At 41.4% G+C, this 15,429-nt stretch overlaps 1 protein-coding gene across 9 annotated transcripts in view; it reads left to right on the forward strand.

The window, feature by feature from the left end:
• Positions 1-15,429, forward strand: part of RAP1GDS1 (Rap1 GTPase-GDP dissociation stimulator 1) — a 157,272-nt gene that overhangs the window by 83,115 nt on the left and 58,728 nt on the right. For all 9 annotated transcript variants that reach the window (XM_075929642.1, XM_075929637.1, XM_075929639.1 and 6 more), the window contains one exon: positions 7,566-7,691. In XM_075929642.1, the coding sequence (XP_075785757.1) occupies positions 7,566-7,691 (126 nt within the window). The remainder of the gene's footprint in view (positions 1-7,565; positions 7,692-15,429) is intronic.

Genomic DNA, 15,429 nt, shown 5'->3' on the forward strand with positions numbered 1-15,429 from the left:
TTTTAAAAGAATCTATTGCATACAGTATTTTATTAGGCAAAAAAATATTAAGGCACAGTTTTTCTGAAATGCATGTAACTGTGTGCACAGTTACCACAATTGGTTGTGCAAGTGTGGTAAATGGACATATGAATGACCGCTTAGGGCTACGACCTATGAAAACCTGATTACCCCTTTAAAACCTGGAGACAAAATGTTAGGAGCAGCCACTCTGAAATAAAGATAGTTATTTGTGTTAGAATAGCAGCCAAAGGCTCTTACTCAGAATCAGGATACTTTGTGATAGGTACTATGCAACATATATATTTGAGAATAATTTAGGAATTCTTCTAAAAATATGTTTGATTTAAAAAGAATAGTTCATGGACTCTAAACACTCCAACACGGGTGAAACTTTTCCAGAGCAAAAGGTCCATGCAAGCTCCCCACATTGTTGCAGCCCCACTTATACTCAGTGCTATTTTATCTGTACATGCTTTTCATAATGATTTTTTTTTTGCACCCAAGATGGTATAGGAAGGTGTAGGACATACCAACAAGCATGTCTTTTAGCCAACCCATTGTAGTATTTTATATCGTTATTTAAATCCAAATATGTACATCTGGATGGACAAGGCAACTTGCTCTGTGTAACCCTATGGACTCCCTCACCTGAAGAGGCAGTTCAGTGGTGGGAGGGTTGCAAGCAGAAGCCACTGCCAGGACTCTGTCAGGAAAAGGAGACACAGTTGAACTCCTTCAGTCCCTGCATTGCTCTACCCCCAACCAAAGAGGCTGACTGGGGAAAAGCTGCAGACTGTAAATCATCCCATTGTTTGGAGGGGACTGAGGAGGAGGAGGAAGGGTATTCCTCATTTGCTGCTCACGTGGCATTCTGGCAGCTCACACAGATTCCTCTTTAAAAAAAAACATTGGATTGTGAGTCCATCTTCCTCTTCTATTTTTACTTTGGAAGGGAAGTTCCTGCCAGGAGCTGACTCAACACAGTCCATCCTCTACCTTTTGAGGTTGCTGCAAGATTGTAGTGGGACCAGGTAAATAGGTAAAATTTGACAGTGGCCTATCTGGATACATGCAGTCAAAGTGCAGAAGGAATCAGCAGTCCCAGTCTCTGCATAGCTCCCCCATGACCTCTCCCACCAGGATTGGATCTGATGTGTGAGGTTAGAAAAAGACTTCTAACTGAGGGGGGAATTAAGAATTTAATAAAGGCGGGTTGTTGATTTGCTTGTTTTGTCCAAGTTGAATTGTAATGGTTAGCACTCTTCTGATGTTTGTATTTTGAAAGAGAAATAAAATAAATCTGGCTCAGGGTTTGCTTTTCTCCATAGGGAAAGATGAATCTACTCTCATCCGTTTAAGTCACTCCATATTAATGTCAGGATCTGTAGCAAGTTTAACCAAATTATTACATTTTCTGTGTGGTATACATAATCCCAAACATTTAACTTCTTTTCTACTTTGTTAAAATTCCATTTAGAAAAAATGTGCTCTATGCCATCACATTTTTTCAGTTTGTGTTGTTAAAGCTGTCAGTTAGCTCTGATATTCGAAGCATGCTGTTGTTAATGTGGGTATATAACAAATACTGTCTTTATCACAGTTACTGTTGCCTCTTTATGGATCTCAATGAATGCACCTTTGCAGGTGTCAGGTCTTGCCTTTACTTCTCTTGGGGTTGAATTCTGCTATTCGCCCACTTGTTAGACCAGGGCCTGGCTTACCACCCCTACAGTATCAACCATGACTATTTGCAAACCCTTTGGCTACGTCTACACTGGCCCCTAAAAACGGAAAAGCCATGCAAATCAGGTAAGTCAGGATAGGGAAATCCGCGGGGGATTTAAATATCCCCCGCAGATTTAAATAAACGCTTTTTTTCCGGCTTGGGGAAAAGCTGGAAAAAAAGCGTCTTGACTGGCGCGATCCTCCGGAATAAAGCCCTGAGGTACCTCAGGTAGGAATAAGAGATCCTCCGGAAAAGGGCTTTATTCCGGAGGATCACGCCAGTCTAGATGCTTTTTTTCCGGCTTTTCCCCAAGCCGGAAAAAAAGCGGCGGACATGTTTATTTAAATCCACGGGGGATATTTAAATCCCCCACGGATTTCCCTATCCTGACTTACCTGATTTGCATGGCTTTTCCGTTTTTAGGGGCCAGTGTAGACGTAGCCTTTTTGTCCTAGAGCCTGTGACAGCTTGTGTTTGCAGTGATACAGCCTCTTCAAAACAAAGCATGATTTATTCATCACCCAAACCTACCAAGCAGGTAGAGACAAACAAACCGCTCCCTCCCGCCTCCAACACAGTGAAAGACCTACACACATGGGTAGTACGTACACCTTGGTAAGTTTCTCCTCATCTTAGCTAACTACTTTATCTCTGGTGAGGAGAGACAACCCATATTGAAGCAGCATGCTTCCTGTTTCTGTGTCTTAGTCTGCCAGCCATTTCACTGACACATCCTGGGCAGCTTCCTTCAGCTCACACACAAAAAATCCTCCCCTTTTCTAGAGTCTGATCCTAAGCTTAACCTTGAGAGTAACAAAACATTCTAGCATGGCTGGAGCCAGGTAAGTGACTTCTTTCCGCAACCAATAGCCCAATCATTGTTATAGTAACTCCTTTGAAGCTGGGTACTTGAGAGACTCTTGTCTGTCCCTTGTTTTACCTTACCTGCCTTCCTTAAAAATCTTTTTATAGCCTCCTTCAATTACTCTCTATGCATTCAGGTAGGCAGCAATACAAAACTGAACAAGGAAACAGAGTCAGACATAATGCTAATAAAATAATACAGATATTCCCCCAGTTTGTCACAATCTGTATTATGCCATCCTTTTAAAGGCCACAACAGTAATTCCTGTAATTCTGCCGAAAGAACTGCATCTAGACTGCAGTTTCACTTTTGAAATACCTTTTTTGGAAACAGCTATCGGATGTGAATATGGAAATGAAGTGCGGGATATTTAAATCTGCGCTTCATTTGCACTTTTGATTTGCCTCATTTACATCCCTCTTTCGACAGAGGGATGTAGTCTAGATGTGCCGTCAGAGAACACATAAAAAAAGGGGAAACGGGTATCCTATTTTGTACATTTAGAGATTGAAAATTATTTAAATGTTACCTAATCTGTAAATAATTTAAGCCTCCAAAAATCTGCATTAATCAATCTAAATATGTTGCAAAATTATTTCCCAAAAGAAAAATGTTCCAGACATCATAGATAAACCCAAAGTCATAGTGTTTTCTGCATCTACTATGTTAAATCAAAAATTTATACTCTGTACTAATTAACAAAATACAGAGTGAGCTCCCCTCCCTCAGTTTGCATTCCTAACTCTTTTCCCCTACAACTCTCTCTTCTATCTTCTGTCACAGACACACAAGTTTCTTATCTACTTTTCTTTAAACACTCCACAGAACCTACTGACCCCATCTCAACTCATCTTCCTTATCCCTGCTTACATCCTTTCCCTGACCTTTCTCCTTAACCTCTCATTCTCCTCTGTCTCTTTCCCCTCTCAATGCCAACATCCTTAAGTTCACCCTTCGTAAAAAAAAACCCCTCTGCCGTTGACCTCGCTTGTCTCTACAGTATAGCTCCATCAGCTTAGTCCCTTTCTTCTCTAAGCTCATTGAACACACTGTTTACAGTCACTATCTGGAGTCCTCTCCTCCTGTCTTAGATCCTCTCCAGTTTGCTTACACCCCATATATTCAACTGAAACTGCTCTCACCAAAGTGTCCCAGTGACCTCTTCCTAGCCAAAGCCCAAAACTCCGTCTTCACCCTTGACTTTTCAGCTGCTTTTGATGCCCTCAGCCATGCTCCTCATGAGATCTTGTCCTCCCTTGACTCTGTCCACTTATCTCTCTAATTGTTTCTTCAGCGTGTCCTTTGAAGGATATTTCCAACTCCCCCTCAGGCTGTCACTCAAGCCCATAACTCAGGTATCAACTTTGACTTGTACCTTTCTCCAGGTCTTCACATCCAGACTGTGTCTAAGTCTTGCCATTTCTTTTTGAATAACATCTCAAAGATATGGCCTCTCCTCTCCTTTTATCCAGTTAAAACTCTTATCAAGGCTCTCATCATGTCACATCTCGGTTACCACAACATCTGTGTGTCTGACTTTGACAAATGCAGTCCTGCCCCACTCATGTCCACTCAGAATGCTACTGCAAAAAAACATTCTCTTAGGCCATCACTTTGACCACATCAGCTCTCTCCTGTATCACTGCAAACATAAGCAGCTTGTCTTCACTTTCACGAATTATTAGACTCATCCAGCCTATGTCTTGTCTCTCATTTGCTATTGAGCTGTCAAAGCTCGCCTTTGATCCAGCCATTTGTTAGATGTTATTATGTTACCCCTCGTGCTGAGGAGAAGATCTCTGTAAACATCCACAAATCCTGCTTCAGATCCCTCCGTAAAACTCTGCTTTACTACAATGCCTACAGAAAACTTGGCAACTATTCAGATGCTGGGGTGCTGATACCACTATCTACCATGCTGATCAATATCTCATTGTTTCCTTGTACTTCTCCATCTACATGTCTGTATCCATCTGTGGTCTCTTGTCTAAGATCTTTTTGGCTTTTGTTTGTGCAGCAATTAGCACAGTCGGGTGCTGGTCAATGACTAGAGCTCCTAGATGCTGAGATAATATAAATAATAAATAGTCACCATGAACTTTCTTCCTCTTCACTGATTGTTAAAATCAGTGTTTGAAAGGAGCACACATGTGCCCTCCTTGTGAATTTCACAACTGCTGTGCTTTTTACTCAAGAGTGAATTTACTGAACATATTTGGAATTGGGCATTATACTCAGTTACCTCCCTAGAAGAAACAAACTATAAAGCCAACCTACTTGGCTTCAGCTGCCAGGATCTTCATTCCCAGGGCATGTCTGCACTGCAAACCTAAGCGAACTTACTGCGATGGCTGATGTCTTCACGGCCCTGCTTCTGTCAGTGGTGCTCTTCTGTCATTTGAAGAGGTGCCATGCAGGGGGCTGGGAGCCAGGACTCTCAGCTGTATGCAGTTTCTCTCAGGACACTAGCTGCCATCCTGGGCTTCTCACTTCCCTAAGCAAGGAGCTTCCAAGCAGCAGACAGGCCGGGAGGAGCCTGTGGGAGCAAGGAGCCAGAAGCAGCCAGGATTTCTTGTCAATTTCTGGAACTGGGAAATTGACCGTACATCCAGAAGCCCATGTAAGTATCCCAAACTATGCTGACATAAGCTCTATGCCTCTCCAGGAGGTGGTGTATGATGTCAGTGTAGTAGGGCACTTACATCGGTGGGACAAGGCCTCAGCGCATATGCCGATATAATTAGATTGATATAAGCTGCTTTACATTGACCTAATCAGGTGGTGTAGACCAGGCATCAGTCTCTGTTCAGCTATACACATTGTCTGTGTCTACACTGGGACATTTATTCCGGAAAAGCAGCCGCTTTTCTGGAATAACTTGAAAGCTGTCTACACTGGCCGCTTGCTTTTCTGGAAAAGCAATGACGATCTACTGTAAAATTGTCAGTGCTTTTCTGGAAAAACTATGCTGCTCCCGTTCGGGCAAAAGTCCTTTTCCGGAAAAACTATTCCGGAAAAGGGCCAGTATAGACAGCACAGTAGTCTTTTCTGCAAAAAATCCCCGATCGCGAAAATGACGATCGGGGCTTTTTTCCGGAAAAGCGCATCTACATTGGCCACGGACACTTTTCCGGAAAAAGGGCTTTTCCGGAAAAGCATCCTGCCAATGTAGATGTTCTTTTTCCGGAAAGACTTATAACGGAAAACTGTTCCATTTTAAGCATTTCCGGAAAAGGGTGCCAATGTAGACACAGCCATTGTGTGCTGTTAGGTATTTTCATATGACTCTATGTGTCCAAGGGATCTGCTTCATCTTCTGGTGGGGTTTCACACCAGTAGTACTGCTCCCTGCTTCACAGCATTGCTGCTCCGCAGCTCCTTCCAGCCCACTCCTCACCACATTTGGATCAGTAGCAGTAAAGTCTACTCCTCATTACAGCGAGGGGGACATGAATTCCACTTCTCTTCCCCTTATGTGGATCTCCTCACGTGAGTGGGGTGTGACAATGAAATCTACTCCTCTTCTGTAGGAAGAGTTAAAAATGAGCTACTGTACCCATTTCCCCGAAGCACAATGTGTGAAACTAGGGCCATGTCTACACTTACCAAGATATTAGTGCTGTGGGGATCCATCCCTGAGGATTGATTTAGCACGTCTAGTAAAGATCTGCTAAATCAAGCACTGATTGCACTCCCGTCAACTCCAGTTCTCCACTGGAAAACCTGCTGTCAGTGGACAGAAGACGGCATTTGGTTTTGAGAAGGTAAAAATGATGTGCGGGGAGGGAAGTTGAGGAAGAGAAGGGAAAAGAAAATAATAGACCCAATATAGAAAAAAATGGAATGAAAATTCCTCTTTTATTTCCTTCCTCTGTCTCCCTTTCTATTTCTTCCTTTTCCCTTCTGTAGATTTTTCCCTCTCTCTTTGCCTTCCTTTGTTATACACCACCCCATCTTCTCTTCCTCACAGGCCTATAAATACAAAACAATTACTAGTTTTTAGTTGCATTCTCACTTATGCACTGGAGTATATGCAAATATAAAACTTCAGTATTTCTATTTTCATTATCTTTTCTGTTAGAATAATACACATATTTTGATATTGCTATGGGGCCTCTTAAATTTGACATAGTAGGGCCTCTGCATGTCTTAATCTGGCCTTTGCTAGGACCAATTCTTATCTCACATCAAGGTAATTTCATTGACTTCAGTGGTATTACTCCTGATTTACACTGGTGTAGGTAAGATTACAGCCTAGTTTCCTATGAGCAGGGGCATGGTAGGAGAAGGTATTCAGGGGTAAGAGAATCTGCCACTGGTTGGGTCCTCTGGTTTTTCCTCCATTGTGGAACCATTGGCTTCTTAAGCTTCTCTAATTTCCTCCTACCCCTTTCTAAAACCTAATGTAGAGATATTCATTACCCATCTTGCTATTCAATATTAGTTCCCTGGTTTTATCTTTTGGAGAAACAGTTTTTCCGGTGCTTGGAAATATCAGTTCCATTTCTTCTTATATTTAGGATAATATAGTAAAATAGGTAAGACTGGTCATTTTGATGTAGGAATGCTGCAGTCTTAAATCTGCTTAATAAAGAGTTTACACTTTGCTTAATTGGAAAAAGTGAAGAACAAATGTTGCCAATATTCTGTTCTTTTCTCCTTGTATTTATTACTCTCCATGATTATTATCCAATGATTATTTAGAGGACGTTAAATTAATTTCCATGGAAGTCAATTAAAGCACTCTTGATTTCTGGTGAATCAATGAGCAGTGGGAAAATACAGAATTCTAAATTTGACCATCTTATCTGAAACTTTTTTTGATAACTAGGTTGTTTTGCCAGACATACATTTATTATCATACAGTGAAGCACTTGCAATGACTGCATAAAATGGAAATCTGGAAAGAAAAGCCTTTTGCCAAAGAAGGAGATCAAACCGATAAATTAAATCTCTCTCCACTGTTTGCAGAATTTATGAGGAACTCATGTGTGGATGCTGGGTTGATCCCTCCACTGGTACAGCTCTTAAACTGCAAAGACCAGGAAGTGTTGCTTCAGACAGGACGTGCTCTGGGCAATATATGCTATGATAGCCGTAAGTGTGTAAATACAACTTTTTTGTTGTTGATGATGCTGTTTTGGTTGTTTTTGTTTTGTTTTTTACTGTGTCATACAATTATAAATTGAGTCATTTCTCCTTTTCTTGCTTTATATTTATTGCACTGATTGTTCTTATTTAATGGAACAGTTGAATGTATTGTAGATGTGACTACTGTACTCTGCTTGTGTGACAGACTAGTCAAAAAAAATCCATATCAACATCATACTATTTCTGGACATGAAACTATAGGTGATTTTTTTCCCTCTTTAACATAATGGGTGAGATATGCAAATAACATATGCTAAGCATGCAATTTGAATAGCCACAAAACTAGAATTATTTTCTGTTGTAATCACCCTTGGACCACATTAGAAGAATAGGAAGGGAGCACGTTCTTCCCTCCAAGCCTCAAACGATATGAGTGAAAGAGGAGACTGCATATGTGGATGAAAGGTATGCCCTTCCTACGTTGGAAATGCTATTGCATTATTAAATATATTAGCCAAAGTACCAGAACCATGCACTTATCTTTGTATTATTATTATTTTGTGGGCACAGTAGATTTTGCATGCCCAAATGTTACTGGGTCAAAGTGTACTTGTTAGTTCAGTTGCAAATTATGTACTGTGGCAAGGTTAGTCCCACGCCTGGGGCTAGGGTTGCCAGATGGTTGAAACAAAAATACCGCCTCCCCCCAAAAAAATGGGGAAAAATTCTGTTGAAGGGGAAAAAAGGGGAGGGGAGACCAAAGTTGTTGCCCCCCCCCAAAAAAAAGAATTCCAAGGACTTATTAAGCCAAAAAAAAATTAAAAGAAAACAGCATTAAAACAGTATGTCCCCTTTAACAGTGAGTGCAGGGATAGGATCAGGGGAGCAGTTGAGCACCAAGACCCAGGGGAAAGCATTGCTTCCCCTAGGTCTTTTAGCCAGCTGCCATTTTGTGCCAGCAGCCTTGGGGAACCAGGGAAGCATGGGGGCTGGGATTGGGGGGAGCTGGGGGTGTTGGAAGCCAGGAGGGGAACTCGGGGGGGAGGAGGCCGGGAGCTGAGTGTTTGTAGGGTTGCCAAGTGCCCAGCATTTTTACCTTCTGGCCGAGGAAACATTCAGAAAATACCGGACATTTTAGGTGTCCAGTATTCTCTGAATTTTTTTTACCGGACAGGAGCCGAAAATACCGGACACCTGGCAACCCTACCTGGGGCCCAGACCCTTCTTTAGTCCGAAGTCTCACAGTCTAGGTACTGCGGAGGTCTCGCTTGCCCTTGCCAGGGTTTGGGCTTCTGTCCCACAGCTAAAAAGGGCATTGGGGCTGATGCACTCTGATCAGCCTGGGCTCCCCAGTCCTCCCCAGCTAGCAGCTGGATTCTCAGGCTACTTGGGGAAGGGAGCCCGAACACTCCCTGTTGGAGCCCCTCACCTTCCCACTGACTCTGACAACACTTATGTTCTCCTTATCAGCATTTTCACGGCACTCCAAACTCCTCTTCCTGTGTCCCCCAGCATGGAAGGCCTTTTGAAAGCCCCACCCCCACTGCCTGAAGTCAGATCAGATGGCCCTTAATTGATTTATAGAAGCCCTGTCTCAGCTGCTCTCACTCCTCCCATTGTAACTCTGGGTCAGCTGCTCCTGGCTGCCCTGAAGTAACCCTCTCTTAATTAGCCCGAGCCTTTCTCGTTTTTAAAGCGGTCTCTCTCCCCTTCTAATTTAGCCCTCTAGAGTCTAGCCTAACCCTGTCACAGTACATGGTTACAGGATTTGTACAACCAAATCAGGTGCAACTTTTTAAAAATGTAGTTTCATCTTTCTTAACCCGAAATATTTTGATCATTATGGAAAATTTAATTTTACTAGTTTAACAACATTTTTTCATGAGATTAGATATATTTAGGGGCCTGGAATCAGTGAACATGATTCTTGCTTGGGTTTGTAGATCCTATGAGTACAAAGAAGAGAGAATAAGCTATTTAAAAAAATATCGTTGCGTGAAGAATACAGTGAAGAAACAGTCCTTGAGAATGTGCTTAGATTGTAGAAATTATTCTCATATAGAATAACTAGAAAGCTACGAATGTCTGCAGCTGGGAAGTGAAATGAAAATGTGAAAGCATTTTACCAGCTTGAGTTATTGAACCTTCTTCTTGTATCAAGAATTAGTTTTCTTGGCCCTGGTCTACACTAGGGAGTTATTTCGAAATAACTCCCCTTATTTCAAAATAACAAGCACATCTACCTAGCCACACTATCAATCCCATCATTTCAAAATAAGGGAATGTTTTTTTCAAAATCACAACTCTTGCTTTCCTTGGGGAATAAGCTTATTTCAAAATAGTTATTTTGGGAGTTATTTCAAAATAAATTATTTTGAAATAATTTCCTCATGTAGACATGCCTTTTGTAGTACAGTATATGTCACCGCTACTAAACTCTCTGAGATTTTGATTAATATCTGTTCAATTAGATTGCATTAGTAGTGTCTTCATTACATTTGTTTCTCACCCTACTTTGGAATTTTATATTTTATGTTATTGTACATTGCTTTATATGTGAACTCCAGGAAATTAATCAGATTTGCCAGTCCGGCATTTGCATTTACAGGCATCTACTGCTTAAGGATGATAACATTTCATTCCCTTGTTTAAGCTTTTCTATAGGCTAACTGATCAAGTGAACACCTGCTTCCCAGTGGAAACTTCAGCAAGAAACCAGCTTTCTGTTATGTTTCTTATTTATCAAGTTGCCTTTCAGGGTCAAATGTGATCAGAAAGCTCACTTCATGGATGGTTTACATCATATGAATAGACTATATGTGACTATTCATGTCACCTTTGTTCCCCGTACATTAGTGCTTGAAAAATAAATAGGACACCAAAATGAGTCCATGCTGTCAAGTACTGTATAATTGCTCCTACATTTCACATTGTCCACAGGGTTTTTTCAATACGGAGAGTCTTTGTTAACAGTTTTGTGTGGCTCTTGTTGTTTACCATTGCCAATTTTGTTGAGCAAAATTAGCACTGGTAAAATCTACACTAGGTAGTGATGTGTTCTATATACCAAGCATTGCTGTATTCCTATAGAGTGTAACAGTCGTTCCCGTGTACTCAGGGAAGAGCAATGAATAAAGTGTAATAAAATGCTGTGTAAATCAAGATTAGTATCTTTGATTTAATTACACTAGATTACTACAGGGCTTGTTTATCATATCCATCCTGCCATGCCTTATTCTATATTTAAGGGCTCTGTGTTTATATATACCAGTAGTATGTTAAGTTAAGGACAAATACTTTCTTTGTTTTCATCACAATGAACATTTGATATAAATATTTTAATTTATGGCCATAATTGTTCATATTGGGAAACTATTTTCTCTCACAGTGGTCTCTATGGTGTAACAAAGATGGGAAATGCAGTTAAATATTTGTAAGTCTATCTTTCCTTTTCGCTTTTTATTTGAAACAAAGATAGCTGTTACCCTTTTGGTAAAAGTAATCAATGTTTGAAAGTTATAGCACCTCTTTAACTCTACTTAATAATTGACTTAAAGGAGTATTACATCTTGAAACTGAATTTTGGTGACTTTCCTAGCTAATTCTGTGAGGGCAAGTGAATTCCAAACACCTTGAGTACAGGTTTCCCTCATGCCTCACAAGGAGTGAAGCTATGAGTAAGATCTGCAACTCATCCCAAATGAGGACTGTATAAGCCCATGATACAAAAATCAAGCCCCTCTTCTTACTAATTCATGACACTACGAAAATGAATGAACCCTGTACACTCAGGTGAATTTGCTATTTATGTTCAGAGGTTGACTTTAGTTGCAACTTGCATGGCAGAAAGTGAATCAGGCCCACTAGAGAAGAAGCAGCCATGATGCTCTTGAAGGCAACTGTCAAGGGATTTTCATTATTAAAAAAAACAACTTTGTTTAATCACAGTTTATGAATATCTTGTTGCTCACTCCTATGTGTTGCATAAATTGCTGGTTTCGTTCCCTTGGAGGCTAGTCTGATTTACCCCAAGAAGAGAGTCACACTTTCAGGCTGGGTCCAACTCAAGTTTATTGGTTGCAACCAAGGTACGGCTAAGGAACTCAATGTTCAAAGCAGAGCCGACCCTGAGCGTTGGCTAAGCATCCTTTTTATACTTTCTTTAACTTTCTTATCTAACTTGGCACGTCTTGATTTGTTACCTTAGCTTCGTGTTGCCGCGTTATTGGTTAGCATATTTCAACTCTATTCCATTCAGTAACAACCACCAGTATAGCTTACTTAAGCAATAGCAATTAGCAAATTTCCCTAACTCAAGTAATACGTGTAATCCAGTCCTTGAGAAATGGGTCTAAACGGCTAGTTCCCCTTTTTACTACAGCTTCTAAAACATGCGCAATTAGCTAAATGATATGTGCTGTTTCAAGCTTAAGTAATGGAAGGGGGAAGAAGCACACATAGTCTTTACTATATTTTACTACAATTCCCTCCTCAAGATGCTTTCTTCGAATTATACTTAATCTGTTTCAGCCATTGCTAGTTTCTGGTAATGTACATTTCACGTTTTACAACTGACTGCACAGTCCGCTGTACAAGAGCTATAAGACATGGTGCTAGACAAGGCAATAAGCATAACATTATCATAACAAAACAGAACTAAACAGGAATGTGTACCAACATAGCACAATAAGATTCGTGTTCATGTTCTTCTTACTAATTTTCAGTTTTAGTCTTTTTGTAGTCAGAAATCTTTGGGCTTTGGCGGTGTCCTAGAAGCTGAGTTTTCCTCTTTTTCTTTGCATACAGGGGAGAGGTTACTAGCACATCACCCTGTAATATTTTATTTTGGTTCTTCTGGTATCCAACAGGTGGGGAAGCAGGACCAGAAGAGAGAGGTTTATCAGCAGTCGGGGTAGGATCATTTTGAGATGGAAGGATCTTTTTGCAGTGAGAAGCCTTGGCCAACAGTCAGTTCTTGGTACTTCACAGCGGTGTTGGTGGTTAGCAAAACTTGGTAAAGGTCTTTCTAGAGTGGTCTTTCGCTGATGGACATAAGAGTATTCTCTGAGCCAAAAGCCAGCTAGCTCTTTTAGAACCAAGGTTATTTCCTAGGAATGAAGCAAACCGTAAAAACAATCCCGCACGGTTGTTTGATACTGGCCTTATCAAAGTGAGGCCTTTTTGGCATGTGGTTGCCAGGGGAACCAGGGTCACAGTAACTGCTGTAGCATATGCTTCTCAGGCTGACTTAATGATTTGAGTTTGTCAGTCCTCAGCAAGATATCATGGACTGCCTCAGTTTACTCCTATAGTTCTTTTCTCTTGACTTTGGGGTTCTTCTTAATCTACTAGGTTAAATACAACAATTTAAGGGGTTTTAATTTACTCTGGAAGTGCTGGTACAGCACCAACATTATTATAAATGTTAAAATCAAAACTCCTCACATAATTTGGCAAACACTATTCAAATCCATCCCCAAGATATTTCGTCGCCTTACTGGCGCTGCCCATGATTATAGGTTTGACCTCTACTGCCTGGTTGAGTGCTGCAGAGATAGGTGTTTGGCATGGTCCACGGTGTTTCCCCATCTGTGCGTACCTCAGACGGCCAGCCCCGATATATCTTTGGGCATTGGCCACCAACTTCTTGATCTTTGCCTGCAGGGCCAGTAAACCCTCCTCTTGGTACTTACTTCCGCCATGCCACTCAGCATCTCATGTGTAGTTATCTCCACTACCAAAGTGCAATAGAGCCACATTCTATTGACTGTCAGGCCGCTTGATGAGGGACTGTTATGCACACAGACGGATGTATAGAGGGGCAGGATGGAGTGATCTGTCTGGGTAGTCAAACACCAGTAGGTACCGTTCATTTGGACCAGCTCGATGTTCATTTGTTTCTCTGAGACAACCACATCAAACCTAGGCAGATTCGTCATGATGTTAAATGGGCAGATACATAAAATTTCCTTATCAAAGTGGGTGCAACAATCCCTGGGTATAGGGAGGCTCCCACACCTTCAGAATAAACAATGCTTCTTATTTTATCTATATGCCCCTGCTTTGGTACAGGCAGGGAGGTTACTATTCTGATCTGATCTGAGTGAGGAATCCCCAGAGAGGCCAAAAACGAATGGTTGTACTATGCCCTGTCCAGGTGGGCCTTTGGGTCCTCATGGATTCTTTCTTTCCCCACTCCCATGGGTAGGCACAAGGGAGATAATCTCCAGTCCAAACATCAGGTTAGGTCTAGTGAAGTAGACACAGAGCTGGACAGATCCTTCAAACTATTTAGGATCAATTGATTAGCTTGGCTGGTGTGTAGGCCTTCACGGGCACTGGATATTACTGCATTTACAAGCCTGGATTCTCATACAATTTCTGGGCTATGACATAAGTGTTGCTGACAGAGTTTCCAGGCTCAAACCAATCTGAGATGGTATCTGCTAAGCTTTGTCATTGCCTACTCAGGCATTTGCCAATTTGATTAGCCAGTCTAGCACACAGCTGGTCTGTACCAGTGTGGAACATCATCAAGGTAAAGATCAGTGACAGTTGTCCTGGTTCTGGGACAGGGGCCTGTTCAGGGCATGATGCACAATTGGGAGGCTCTATTTTGTCCTTAAAGTCCTGGTTGATGATATCCAAATGAGGGCAAGTTAGCAATGGCCATTCATTAAAGCAAAACCAAACCAGTCTGGTGGGAAGGGGCTAGTACCCGTCTCCCATCCTTCTGTTCACGTGATGCACTCTTTGCTTCCTTCCAGTTCTTTTTGTTCACCTGTGGAGACATTGTTAACATTCTCCTAGCCTAAACAATTTTCTATACACATCATTTGCAATACGTATTACAATTACGACATACAAGACAAACTTGGACAGAACACAAACTTATTAGGTCATGACACAGAACCATGGTTTTGTTGTTGTTGTTGTTGTTTTTCTTCAACTGGCACCAGCGCTTTCTGATGATCTGAAAGACAAGAAAACATTTCTTCCCCATCGGGGTGGCCTATTATAACTTAAAATACTGCCTAAGATCTGTTAGGGGAACCGGTTACAGCTAGTTCCTTACCACTTTCATGTACGAGTGAGCTGCAACTTTCTGAGAACAAGAGCGCTTCATCGGTACTCGTGACCTTCCACTCCCTTGAATTACCTTAGAGTTGCTAGCCCTCTCCAACAGTGGCATGGCTCAGTTTCCCTCTTGTATTGCAGACCGGGCTTTTTTTTTTTTTTTTACCTTATGATCTGTCTTGATCCTGCTAAATGACTTTTCTTAATTACACAGATTTGTCTAGCATTAATTTGGTAAGGAGAGTGGGCTTTCCAATTAGCCCCCACACCTCCTAATTCTTTTCAATATAAGGTTTTTATAACGTCCAGGCTGCAGCAGTTGATCTATGCTGCTGACTCTGGGGTGGATCACTTGCTCATGCTCTGTAAGGAGATTTATGTTGCAGAATGTGTCTCCTTGTTAGGGCAGATTTAGTTTTTAGTGATTACATCTTCACATTCAATTTCTACTGGTTGACATTTGGGTGGCTTTTAAGTTACCTTCCCCCACGCCCTCGAACTAATTATAACGGCGTGTGAGGGAAAGGTTTTAACTTTTTTTTTTTTTCTCTGGACGGCCCCTACTCATGTGTTGTGAAACATCCTTGGGTTGCCTGCGATTCCAGCCGGAGAGGCTGTCGTTATCTATTTGCTAAGAAGGGCTTGAGAATTTCCTGAAGTTGCTTGG

This window comes from Pelodiscus sinensis, chromosome 5, assembly GCF_049634645.1.
Source record: "Pelodiscus sinensis isolate JC-2024 chromosome 5, ASM4963464v1, whole genome shotgun sequence".
In the NCBI taxonomy this organism is placed as follows: Eukaryota; Metazoa; Chordata; order Testudines; family Trionychidae; genus Pelodiscus; species Pelodiscus sinensis.